This window comes from Gymnoscopelus braueri (assembly GCF_963280865.1).
Source record: "Gymnoscopelus braueri genome assembly, chromosome: 19".
NCBI classification, from domain to species: domain Eukaryota; kingdom Metazoa; phylum Chordata; class Actinopteri; order Myctophiformes; family Myctophidae; genus Gymnoscopelus; species Gymnoscopelus braueri.
Window position 1 is genome coordinate 13840827 of NC_137621.1, and position 12796 is coordinate 13853622.

General features: G+C 44.6%; 1 protein-coding gene across 1 annotated transcript in view; it reads right to left on the reverse strand.

The window, feature by feature from the left end:
- The window catches only part of ldlrap1b (low density lipoprotein receptor adaptor protein 1b), a 54434-nt gene that overhangs the window by 11138 nt on the left and 30500 nt on the right, over positions 1-12796 (reverse strand). The window contains exons 3-5 of the mRNA XM_080413992.1: positions 11074-11186; positions 8715-8829; positions 7379-7451 (exon numbers count right to left, since the gene is read on the reverse strand). Of these exons, the coding sequence (XP_080270118.1) occupies positions 7379-7451; positions 8715-8829; positions 11074-11186 (301 nt within the window). The remainder of the gene's footprint in view (positions 1-7378; positions 7452-8714; positions 8830-11073; positions 11187-12796) is intronic.

The window sequence follows — 12796 nt, forward strand, 5'->3', positions numbered from 1 at the left end:
GCCCCAGTGGAGCATTTGGCTGGAGGATGTGTTTATACTTCTCTAACAGCTGGAAAAAGGTGAGTATTTATGTGTCGCTGGGCCCTGCTTATAATGCAGTTACACAAATGGGCGGTACTTTGGCAGTTCGTTTGACAGCCATTACTCTAGCGAACTATTCTGTGTTGAGCACTTGGGGCTGGATGTGGCCAGAGAAGAAAAACAACAACTCCGTAACGAGCTATATACACCGCCGATTGATTTACATTTTATTTGTGTGCCATGTGCTCACTGTGCCCCAGGCCGCATGACACCACATCGTGGGGCATGAATGAAACATGAATTGCCACATAAACAGAGGCGATTACCACACAAAATGTAGATCATAAACAAAATGCTTTGTCTATACTCTTCCAAGCCCTAGAAATAAAACTTGGCACCAAAAATGTTTTCTTACAGTCAGTAACCACAGAATTTAGATGTGATGAAGTCAAGCGGTACTCAAATTCCAATTTAGGCATTTATTCTAACTTAATAACCTCTTAACCAGAGCGACTTACAAAGTGCAAGATTAGAGTAAATGGCATGAACTCTAGTCAACAAACGACAGTAACTAGGATAACAGATAAACATCAAAGATAGGATCTAGCATTTTTAGCATTTCTGGTCAAGCAAACAGTGTGTCAGTCTATCTATATAACAAAACATATGTGAGTGAGTAACCAACATACAATAAGCATAGCATAACTAGCATCTATCATAAAACAGGCAACAAAAAGTGATATAAGGAATGAGGAGTACTCATAGGTGAAGATGTGAGTTTTCAGACTGCGCTGGAAATGGGGTGAAAAGCTTAATTTATACTTTGTTGTGCGACGTAGGTCTGCGAAAATAGCAGACCTACAAGCTCACAATGTGTTGCATCCGCAACACGTTGTTTGCTTGTAGGTCTGTTACTTTTTACATATGAGACCGCCGAACAACGGAGCATATCATTTGGGCTCAAGTATGCAGTCGTGACTCGTGACTGGGGAGGTTGGTCATTCCACAGTTTGGGAGGCAGGAGGGAGAGGAACTTTGTGTACGAAAGTATTCAAGGTCTGTCCCAGGGGACAGCTAGACAGTTCTTGTCCCTCGGCTAACAAGCTGTGTCAAGAGTCATCTCCTCTCACCTGCTGAGAATAGAGCTACCCACACAGACTGGCCAACTGAGACCAACAGACACTAGAGAATTTCCTGCACAATACCACTCCCATTTGTGGTTTCCATTGTTATGTTCAGCTGGAAGGAATAAAACTTTATAATGATGTGTGGATGCACCCAGTCGTGTCTCCAACCATTAAACTAACACGCATACATGCAAAATTTCATGCAGATGTATGCTCACAAAGATTCTTATTATCTCTTGTATATGTGCACACAATTGCATGTACACAGACACGCACTGATTTTGAAAACTTTTTGGGACATTGTATTAACTTACTTTCATTCCATATCCCTAACTCTTACATTAACCCTAACATATAATATGCCCGACCTTTTTTTGTGTGCCATTTTCACGCTTTATTCAGACGGAGACTGTGACGAGAGAGACAGGAAATGCAGACATTTTTTTTCACTATTTAAAAAATCATTTATTAATCGGAATCGAGGCAGAAGTTTGAAATAAATCGGGATAGTGATTTTAAGTCATTATCGCCAAGCCCCAGCACACACACACAACAATGCCACTACTTAATTGCACTTTCTCCTTCTCCCAGGCGTATTGTGACAGGGCACTCGGGAAGGCATGAGATCTGATATCTGTTCAAAGGACCCGGCCACAGAGCCAGTGTAACAAATGCTTCCATTAATGCAGCTGGAGATTAAAAGCTCATCACAGACTGTCACTCAAGGGCACTGCTTAACTTTTATGATGTCTTAAAAAAGGGAAATTCCACTCCAAACTAGATCAAAATATATTTTACCAGATTAAGGCCTTAACTGATTAAACACTTAAACCCTATATACTTTAGTTGACCGGAGTCCCCCAGGGCGTCTATACTAGGCCCCCTCCTTTTTTCTCCTCTACACTAAGTATCTTCACAGAAAATAGCCAAATCTACAAGTTCACAAGACGTTGCAACGTAACGCATTGTGAGCTTGCTGACTAAAGCCATCTCTGCATCAAACTAAAGTCATCATCATCTACATGCATATGCCTACACCCCAAACGAAGTTCACGGTTCGATCACCAGCTCTTCCTGACATCATGTCGAAGTGTCCTTGTGCAAACCACCAAACCCCTAACTTAGTACGAATGAAAAACCGGAAGACGATAACGAAGGACCACCACAGAAATAGTTTCTGATAACATAAAGTACCACAAAAGGTTTTGATAATAGTTTTGATTGTAATTACTTTTTTACATCACTTCACTTACATAACAAGGCAGGCACGCCGACAGAGGGGGGCTCGAGCCCCATGACACACAAACAAGTGTGGTGTCAGTCGAGCAAGTGCCCACGCCGAGCGGTGCAATGGCCAATTTGTCTGAGTAACTGAGATGCATACCGATCTATCTATCCATTTAGAAATTGCACATAACATTTGACAATGGAAGTAAATGAGACACGGTGCATGGCATGCCAATAAAGGTGGGAATCATGTATAATCTATTTCAAAATTACATGCAGTACTTGACACTGAAAGTAAATGAGACTATGGTTGAGTAGACAATGTTGCATTTAGAAATGTGACATGAAATGTGTTTCAGCTTCTGAATGTTGTTAAACTTTTAAACAAGTCGTAAATGTTAAATGAAATATTATACGGAGCAACTTCATGGCCTATTTCTCGCCTAAAATGTAATCAGAAACAATTTTCTGATAACACAGACGTCAGGGACAGCCGAGTCGTGAAACTGTCTGGGCAGTATATCTGCCTGGGCCACAGGCCTGCAGCCTCCATATTCTACAATATTCTACTGTTCAGATGCACTTTCTTACTTCAGTAGAAGTCCTTTATAAAGCAGGAAGCTGAAGAACTCCTACAGTATGTCGATATTCTGTACATATCCATTCATTGGCCATAGATGTATGTTCATATACTGCTGATAGATTGTACATTGTATTTATGCATAGATTGTACATTGTATTTATGATTATATCTATTCATATAATATACATTATGTTATTAAAAGTAACCCAGTCAGACTAAGTGCAGCTGGCTAGGGCCAGACTTTTAACCCATTAAAACCGGGAAAGCATCTGTGTAATTTTTTATTTTTAGCGTTGGCTATTCAAAAATAGCAGACATACAAGCTCACAGCGCGTCACTTTGTGCCGAGCTGCGAGCTTGTACATCTGCTATTTTTGAAAGTGTTATATATATTAATATATGAATAATTTACGGTTGCAGACGACTTAAAAATGTTGCATGCACCGATTGGTTGGGAAGATGCACGACTCGGCACGAGACTGCATGAACTTCCTTGTTTACGTTGTGGCACCGCTGTTGTGTCGGTGAGTCGCAGACAGTATGAATGCTCAAAACTCAGAACGTTGTTAGACACGTCGTGTCTGTCCGTCGGTCTGTCTGTCTGTCTATCTGCATGCATGTATTTATCTAAACACCTATCTACAACATCCACCCATCCATCTAATGAGCAGTAGGTTAGGCTGTTAGGATAGAGAGCTGGCGGTGGGCTCATTTTACTCTGTACGTAGTAGGCCTTTCTATACAGATACAAGAAAACAGACTCCACCCTGGATTTGGCCTATTCCCGCAAGAGACCCGAGGTATCTTAGAAATGGCTCCAATCCAAACCCCTCCCTGGGCACTCGCCTCTCCCAGTAGGTCTTACAAACACTTTCACTCTGAGCGACCACGGAGTCTACTGCCAAAGCACAACTCCCGAAAGGACGTTCCAGTCCAAAGCCAGCTGTGTTGTTTATAGTGAGTAAACCATAAACACATTTCTTATGCTGTGTATATAGGAAGATGGAGTTCAGGGGATGTGCGGTGGAGCTATAGGCAGCCAGTGTGGGAGGTCGCAGGAGACCCTGTACGACACATGCAGCTACTAGACGTACAGAGACATGACTCTGTGTTCCTTCACCCCAATCCTCTGGGGGCCTGGAACTCTCGCTAGAGACTTCATCGCCTCCCATCTCGCTCCCTCCTTCGCTGTTGCCACAAGAGAACGCCACTAGTTCTTTTTGATATTCCTTCTTCTTCCTCCATTCCTCCCCCACCCCCCACTACGCCTTCGTACTCCCTTCATCAGCTACATTGTTGTCGAAGCGAGAGCCTAAACACAGCCCTGCAAATTAGATGGGTTACGCGCATGCCCCCCCCTGAATAATGTGTTGGGGGGGGGGGGGGGGGGGGGAGATGGAGAGAGAGAGAGATGAAGGGAGATGGAATAGTGAGACATGGAGGGGGAAGGGAAGGCAAGTGAAGAGAGAGCAGGAGAGAGATATACAGAGGAAGGTGAAAGAGGGAGGCTGTAGAGAAGCATGTGCGCTAATTTGTAATTCTTGATATTTGTACTCAGAAACTGTGGAGAACCTAAACGGGATCACTCACTGGATCTCCAGGCGTAGGAAATTCAAAGCAAATAAAGAGGCCATTTTCTCAAATTAAAATACTATCAAAATGGCCATAAATGGTACCTAAAAGAGGGGGATATAAATGTGGAAGAGTGTGTGTGTGTGTACTGTATAAATAACCTCACTCTCGTTTTCTCACCAAGACAGGATCAATGTCACCCGAGCTGCTAGTAGAGCTGAGCGCTCACACACACACACACACACACACACACACTTTCCTCTCCCCCCTTTCATGCTTCCTTGCCCTCTCTCCTCCTCCCCTTCCCCTCTCTCTGTCTCTTCACCCGTCTCCCTGATGGTGATAAACAGAGACGAGTAATGGTGATGGGGGGGGGGGGGGTATGAGAGCAGTTTAGACAGGGAAAAGAAAACAGCAGTCTGACAGGGGGATTCGGAGCCGCCAGGTGCGGAATTTGACAGACAGCGAAACCGTGCACTTCCACGATGCACAGCAGGGTGCAACGTGAGGCGGCGCACTTAGCAGTGGCCGTTGTAATGCCCGATGTATGCTCCGCAATACGACGGCGCGGCGAATACAGACGATCAAAAAGCTTACATTTTAAGGACTTTTAAGACCTTTTTAATACATAAAAACAAAAAGAAAGAAAAAAGACCATTACTGCATTAAAAGTAATCAACAAACTATGCTTTAAAAAACTGGTAAAACATTGGCCAAATTAAATTGTGAAAATAGCTGATCGAAACTTGCCGAGTCAAACTAAATTTAACACCTCAACTCCTACAACTTCAAGTGCTTGTCAGGGTGGGGGGTCCTCAATTCAAATATGATTATTTTGGGGACCCCCCAAAATAATCATATTTATGAACCGGGGGGGGGGGGGGCCCAAAATAATCATCATATTTGAATTGAGGACCACCCGGTTCCAATGTGATTATTTTGGGGGGCCCCCGGTTCATAAATATGATTATTTTGGGGGCCCCCCGGTTCCAATGTGATTGTTTTGGGGGGGCCCCGGTTCATAAATATGATTATTTTGGGGGGGCCCCGGTTCAAATATGATTATTTTGGGTGGGTCTGAAAAGGGCCTGAAAAGGTTGAGAACCACTGATCTACAGTATAAGCTGAAATAAGCGGTGCGTTGTGAGCTTACAGTATAGATTGCCTATTTTCGGCAGTATAATTATTCTCCAGTATAATTCATCCTTAAGGCAGGACAGGCAAGGCGATACGATACAGACACTGAACCCACACACACACACACACACACACACACACACTCCTCAGGCCATCACATTTACATAGGAGTCTCACATGCAGTAAATTACGCGCATGTTCTGCTGAGCTGCAGGCCCAGGGCTAGTTGCGTGTGACACCTTCCTTCCTTCCTTCCTTACGCAGCACTTTGCCGCGTGTCACCTATGCGCCTCTTCACTTCACCCCATCCACTGGGGCTTCGCTAGTGGGGACACTCATAATTTCTGTCTCGAAAGGAGACGAGTGTTTTTAGAAGTTCTATATCAAACGAAAAAATGAAACTATAAATACTTGATGAGGCGAGGTGAAAAACAGAAGTGTTTTCATGCGGTATAAGGAGGCATACGAACAAGAGTAGAGGAGAAATACAGTATATCGCTGGTAATTCAAAGCTCCCAACAAAAAATAGCCCTCTTCTCAACAGAGAGACGGGCCCCAACGGTGAGGATTTACTCCCTCTGGGTGGAACCACCTGGGTCGTGCCCCCAGGCAGGCATTCCTCCGCCCACCCCTCCCGACCCGCTCTGTATACTGTAGGAAGGAGTCTTTAACCATGACCTAATAAAGAGGGTGCATTAAAGTAAACCAGGTTTCACTGGTCCCTGGGCAAGAGCTGAGCCACACAGGGACCACTCAATCAATCAGGACAGTGTGTGTGTGTGTGTGTGGATGGACACACAGGGGTCAAGGCTAAAGTCCAGGTTAAGACCAGAGAATTTATTGTTGCCACTTTGTCCAGGAAACCTCAGTGTAGATGTAAGTAGTCTTGCGTAGCCAGATGATCAGAGTTCTCCACCTCTCTGATCATCTGGCTACGCAAGACGGTACTTATGTCTGTGTGGAAACTATTCAGAAATGTAATGCAGACTTTAGGGCGATGCTTCATATTGGAACAGTGACATGACTTGTTTTCAATGCATTGGGCTTAGGTTTGCCAGCGGCCGCTGTTGCCCCAACATCAGCGGTTCTCAAAGTGGGGTCCGGGGACCCCCAGGGGTCGTCTTAGGGGGGGTTCCAGCCAGGGGGTCCCCAGGAAAAGTAGTTAATATAGCATCACAATCACTTTATCCATTTAAATGTTGGCTATTCAAAAACAGCAGATCTTCGAGCTCACAGCGCGTCACTTCGTGTCACGCTGCAACCATGTACATCTGCCATATTTCTTCTGGGGGTCCCTGGCACAAAACCTTTTCAGATGGGGGGTCCTTGGGAAATATATATCAATTTGGGGGTCCTTAACACAAAACAGTTTGAGAACCACTGCCCTACATTGAATGTAGATGTCCCCAGACATATCAGTCTGCGGAGATCTCTTGGTCGTGTGGCTACGCCAGGCTTATACTGTCCATATAAGGGAGGAGGAAGAATGTGTGGAACTGGGGGACCAGAGGGTGAATGAATGAAATGGAGAGAGAGAGGCGGGGGGGGGGGGTGTCAGTGAAAGAGAGACAGCACAAAAGAGGACAAGAGGAGGGGGGGTCTGAGTAGGAGGAGAGGAACGGTTCCGCTCGTGGAACACGAGACATCCGTCACAATCCTCCAGCCATCGGGGGGGGGGGGGGGGGGGGTGGCGGGGAGCGACCATGCGTACCTTCCTTGGCAGCCTGCCAAAACTCAAACGCCACTCTGAAGGCCTGAGCCACCGTTAACGTCACCGCCTGAGCCTGATGGCGAGAGACAGAGAGAGAGAGAGAAGAGAGACAGGGAGACAGAGAGAGACAGGGATAGAGATTGGCATGGAGACAGGGAGAGAGACGGAGAGAGACAGAGACAGAGGGAGCGAGACAGAGGGAGCGAGACAGAGACAGAGCGAGAGACAGAGCGAGAGACAGAGACAGAGACAGAGACAGAGACAGAGAGAGAGAGAGAGACAGAGACAGAGACAGGGAGAGGGAGAGGGAGAGAGACAGAGACGGAGATAATAATGAAATATAGAAGCCAGTGCACATTATACAGTATAACTCCAAAAAAAACAGGAACCAATGACAAACACAAAAAGGAGTTCCTCAGCGGTGTCTTCGATGGTGCGGGGGTGGGTACAACTTCTCGTCTCTAAGACATGTTGTTTATGTAGCTCAGAGGATATGTGGCCTTTCGTCCAGAACCAAATTAGCCAGGGGAAGGAAGGGAGGCGTCATTCAGTAAACCCCCCAGGGAGCGATGGAGGGAGGGAGGGGCACGAGGAGAGAAAACCACAGGCTCCCCCTCCCCCGCTCGCTCCCATCACATAGCATGTGATACAGTACAGTGGGTCATATTGTACAAGTGAAGGCGTACTCAACACAGGTATTCTTAAAGGTCAGCTTAACCTATTAAGACCGGGAACGCATTTGTATGTCATTTTAAGATTCATTTGGCTAAAAATATAAAATATTTTGAGATGGGGGGTCCGTGGCCAAATGCGTATAATTTTGTGGGTCCTTGACATGAAAAAGTTTGAGAACCACTGATACAGAAACATACGTTTTTCACATTTTTGGGGGATTTAGAAGACATTTGTAGAATCTCCAGAAGCAAAGATTTGAGTTGAAACAAATGTTTGCTTTAAAAATATGAATATTCAAAGATTTGCACACATTTTAATGATAAAAAAAAAATAAGCAGATCTACAAGCTCAAAGAGTGGCACTCGGTGCCACGCTATGAGCTTGTAGATCTGCAATTTTTTGAATAGCCCAAAGACATCTAAAAATGACACACAGATGCGTTCCCGGTCTTAATGGGTTAAAGGAAGTGTTGCACCGAGGCTGGCCTGCCTGTTGCCTACAGACTACGTTTGGCTGTGAATTATCTCAGGTGTCGACGATGAGAAAGAGCTTCAACTGAGCTTTGAAACATGAACACCTGGGTGCCAGCGTGCGTGCACATTCAGTAGGCATAGGGGTAGAAACCCATTATACAGTATAAAGTGTGTAGCTGTTGACTTACCACTTTCCTCTTTGTGCAAAGGAAGGCGTGACACTCGAGAGTCTCATTCTGTTGGCTCTGGACAATGTAGGCAAACACTTTATCGTGCATCTTGTCTGCTGTGCAGTATGATATTCTGAAAGGGAGACGCATGCAACACGTTATTCTTTTTTTCTTCCAATAAAAACTTTTCCAATAAAACTCATGCTGCGTTCACACCAGCGGTGACAAAGCAACAGGCTGCAAGTCATTTTCAGTGTAACGGTAACCCAGCGGCAGCGACATTAAGTTACCAAGTGATGCCGATTCTTGGCCGCATGACAGGCGTGACGTGCCACAACTCAAAGTTGAGCTGGCCTCAACTTTTTTCAGCGCTGCAATGACGCAGTGAACCATCAATCAATTATATGTTTTTGTTTCACCGTTGCCACTCCTCTTAGCTCTCCCCACAATTGCTGAAAGAAAAAAAAAGTATTCTTGCCGTTAACCAGTTCCCTGTGCAATTTAACCCTTTACATTTAATTTACGCAGTGTGGCTTGAGCAACACCTCAACGCTGACTCGGAAGCAATATAGCTGGGATCCGGCTCACTTTAAAGTCTAAAGTGCAGGCAAATACATTTACTAAAAAATGATAAAATGTGCAAACAGGCTATGCAATCCGTAAAACATTTCTCCATGATAGCATTGTGACCAATCATGTCATCATCCTGAGACCTAAAACTGACGAGTACATTGGCCAGTCGGGTGGGAGACCCAGAACGACGGGTGACGGCCATAATGAATGTCAGCCATCTGCCATTCCTTTTCTCCAAAGCACTCAAACTGTTCATTCCTCTCTGGGACGATGAGACAAACAGTTAACTAATGACTAAGGGATATAAAAATGCAAGGTGTAAAGAAAGGAAGAGTTTTGGGGGACTTCTAAAAAAAAGCCACAGCTGCGCTCTGCACAACGCGGCTGAGATTTACAACAGATGCTGGAGAGCGAGAGAGAGAGAGGGAGAGAGCGTCGGTAAATTGGGTGTCTAGGCAAATCCATTTCATTTACTGCTCGTCCATCTTCTGAGCAGATGCTTAGAGAAGAGGGCTCGGGCGGCGTGTGAGACACGGCCGACTGCTTTATGTCTTAGCACAGTCCTGAGGTCACAGCTGGACGCACCTCACGTCTTCGGCCCTTTAATTGCTATGTAAAAAGCTGTGCGATACGACACGTTTCCCCTTATGTTCCCCATTCCACTGAGGGCCATGTGAGAAGCACTCAATTTAGTGGTGATTTAAATCTGAATTGCCACTCCAGTGATGTGAGGGAACGATATGGAAAACAGAAATGCCTGTGGAATTAACCACATGAACGCTAGCGTCCCTGTTATGAGGGCGACCTACAAGAGCTCAAGCTTATGTGCTTGTAGATTGGCTATTTTCAGCAAAGAGATTTGGTGTAGAGGGTAAAAAGTAGTGGACCAAATGTAGAGCCCGGCAGGACTCTGGTCAACTAAGTATACAGGGTGTAAGTGGTTAATTAGCATCTTGACAAATCTTTGCAAGCCAGCTTGGGAATGCACGTTAAATGAAAACGCCACACAGACAGAGAGACAACATCTGCGAAACACGTGGATGTAAAAAACTAGTGACACCAAAACAGATACTCTTTGCATTCCAGGTTACATTCCAAGTTACTGCATGAAAAGACATAAAATATGATCAGTGAGACAACTCTTGGAAAACATGACGGAACTGGCTGTTCTGCATCTGCTGGAAGAAATAATTAGACTTAGGCCTACTCCCACCAGATTAAATGCTGAGCAATCCCATTTCTCCTCCCTGATACTGTACTTAAGACTCACGAACATGTTATCTTTGCAGAGTGAGTCAAGCTGTCCCGAGTCACTCATGAGCTTTAGGCTTTTTTTTTTGGTGAAGAGTCTACTTCATGAGCAAGCTGTGGCAGGCACAGTACAGCGCCGTAGTTTCACCTGACTCGTAGGAAAAAGGTGTTTTACTGTGCGTCTGTGTGTCAGCCTGTTATCATAATCGGGGTGAAAGCTCGGACAAACAGCTGTTCATAGCGCGACTCTGGAGAGTTTGGGAGATGGATGAGAAGTGCGGTGGATGCACATTCACACTCTCACTCTCGTGCTTAAGCCAGAGCGCTGCACATCTCCCCACGCCCTGAGCCTCGATGGAGATGGATGAGCAAGGGGGAAAAAACAACTTTTGTTATATTGCAGGGTGAAAAAGATGAGCCGAGTGCGATGGTATTTCACGAGCACGGGGGGAGGGGGGCGGGGACGGGGGGACGCCCAGTGCAGCCGGGGACACAGAATTATATTAGGACCAGACGGAACCATAAATAATCGTGCAAGGACACGAAGACTGACCTGTATATGGAGATGTTTTCAATCAGCTGGTTGGAGGCACTGTCGTACAGGATGATTCCCCGTGGGGAAACAGTTAACGTGACTTTCTGGAGCTTTTTGCCACTGGCTTTGGCCTGCAAGATAGGGTGTTTGTTTGTTTGTGTTTGTGTGTGAGAAGGTTGAGAAAGACCAAAAAGCAGTGATTTAAAAAAGCCAGAATATGAATGTGAGAGTGAGAGAGGGAGTGAGAGAGGGCAAAAGATGTGTGCAGGAGAATGAGAGGAGAAATGAGAGAGACGGAGGGTTAGACAAGCAATAAATACAGATAATAACAATAAATTCAACAAATGTACAAATGCTATCAACATATCCAATGCCATCATCATATTTAATGTCAATTCCAGCTAAGACTTGGCATCATAAATCAAGGCAGTCCATCAAAACCCCCGAATGAAAGTGAAACACACACAAAAGAATGAAGTTGCAAAAATTGACTTCCTGTCATTGAACATTCATCAAACTCGCATAAAAAACAAACTTCCCCTCGACCAAAAGAGAAGTTGAAGCCAAGCAGAAGCCAAGCAGAAGCCTCTAAAAGATTATCAATCCATAACTAAATTATATCAACCCACATACAGTCAAAACAATCATCTACAAATGAAAGAAAAGTAGAGCACGTATTGGTATTGGTAATTATGCAGGCCATGTGTCCTGATTTTTTAACATTTTGAACCTGATGTGCTTATTTTGGGCATGTCATTATAGGCAAACATTCTTTTTTTATGTGGCACGTTGTGAGCTAGTAGAATAGGGCTTAAATAGGTAAATAAAATAAAGTTCAGTTTATGCGTTTACTTTATCTATCAAAAAGCTATTATATTTATTTGTGTTCCTTTTTTGTTTTTAAGTTAAATGTTTCAAAAATAGAAACTTTAATCAAATCATTTTGCACATTTTGACAATATACTGGTCAGAACATCGGTAATCAGATCAGACCAAAAAATCGGGCATCGTTCGGGCTCTAGATTAGAGGTCGTCAAACAATTGCAAGAGACAGTTACGACAATTGTGGATTAACCTGACAGAGAGATCTACAGCGTTTTTTTATCCTCTGACCTCGCTAAACATGACTCCACACCAGACCCAGGCATCATCCGATATGAGAGGTTAAAAATATCATCCCATTTAGCAGCCCAGCATTATCCTCTCACAAGGCCATCAAGGGCAGCCAAAAAGTGATTAGGCCCATCGTGAGCTTCTCTCTCCATGCTGTGCCGGTGTCCTGTGCCCCCCGTTGTCCTGTGCCCGCCCCCCCCCCCTGTCCTGCTGCCTCTTAACCCTTTAAGACCTGAAGCCGATTCTAGAAATGTCTTAAAAATTCCAACAGTATTCTGAAAAAAACGTATGTTTCTATATCAGTGGGGCTCAAACTTTTTCATGTCAAGGACCCCCAAAATGATATGTATTTGGCCGCGGACCCCCATCTCAAAATGTGTTGTTCCAGGGACCCCCAGAAGCAAAGATTTGAGTTTCAAACGTTTGCTTTAAAAAATATAGATTCAAAGATTTGCACAAATTTTCTCGATTTTTCAAAAATAGCAGATCTACAAGCTCATAGCGCGGCACTCGGTGCCGCGCTATGAGCTTGTATATCTGCTATTTTTGAATAGCCAAAGTGTAAAAGAATGCTTTTTAGCTCAAATTAAAAAAATAACACAGATGCGTTCCAGGGCTTAAAGGGTTA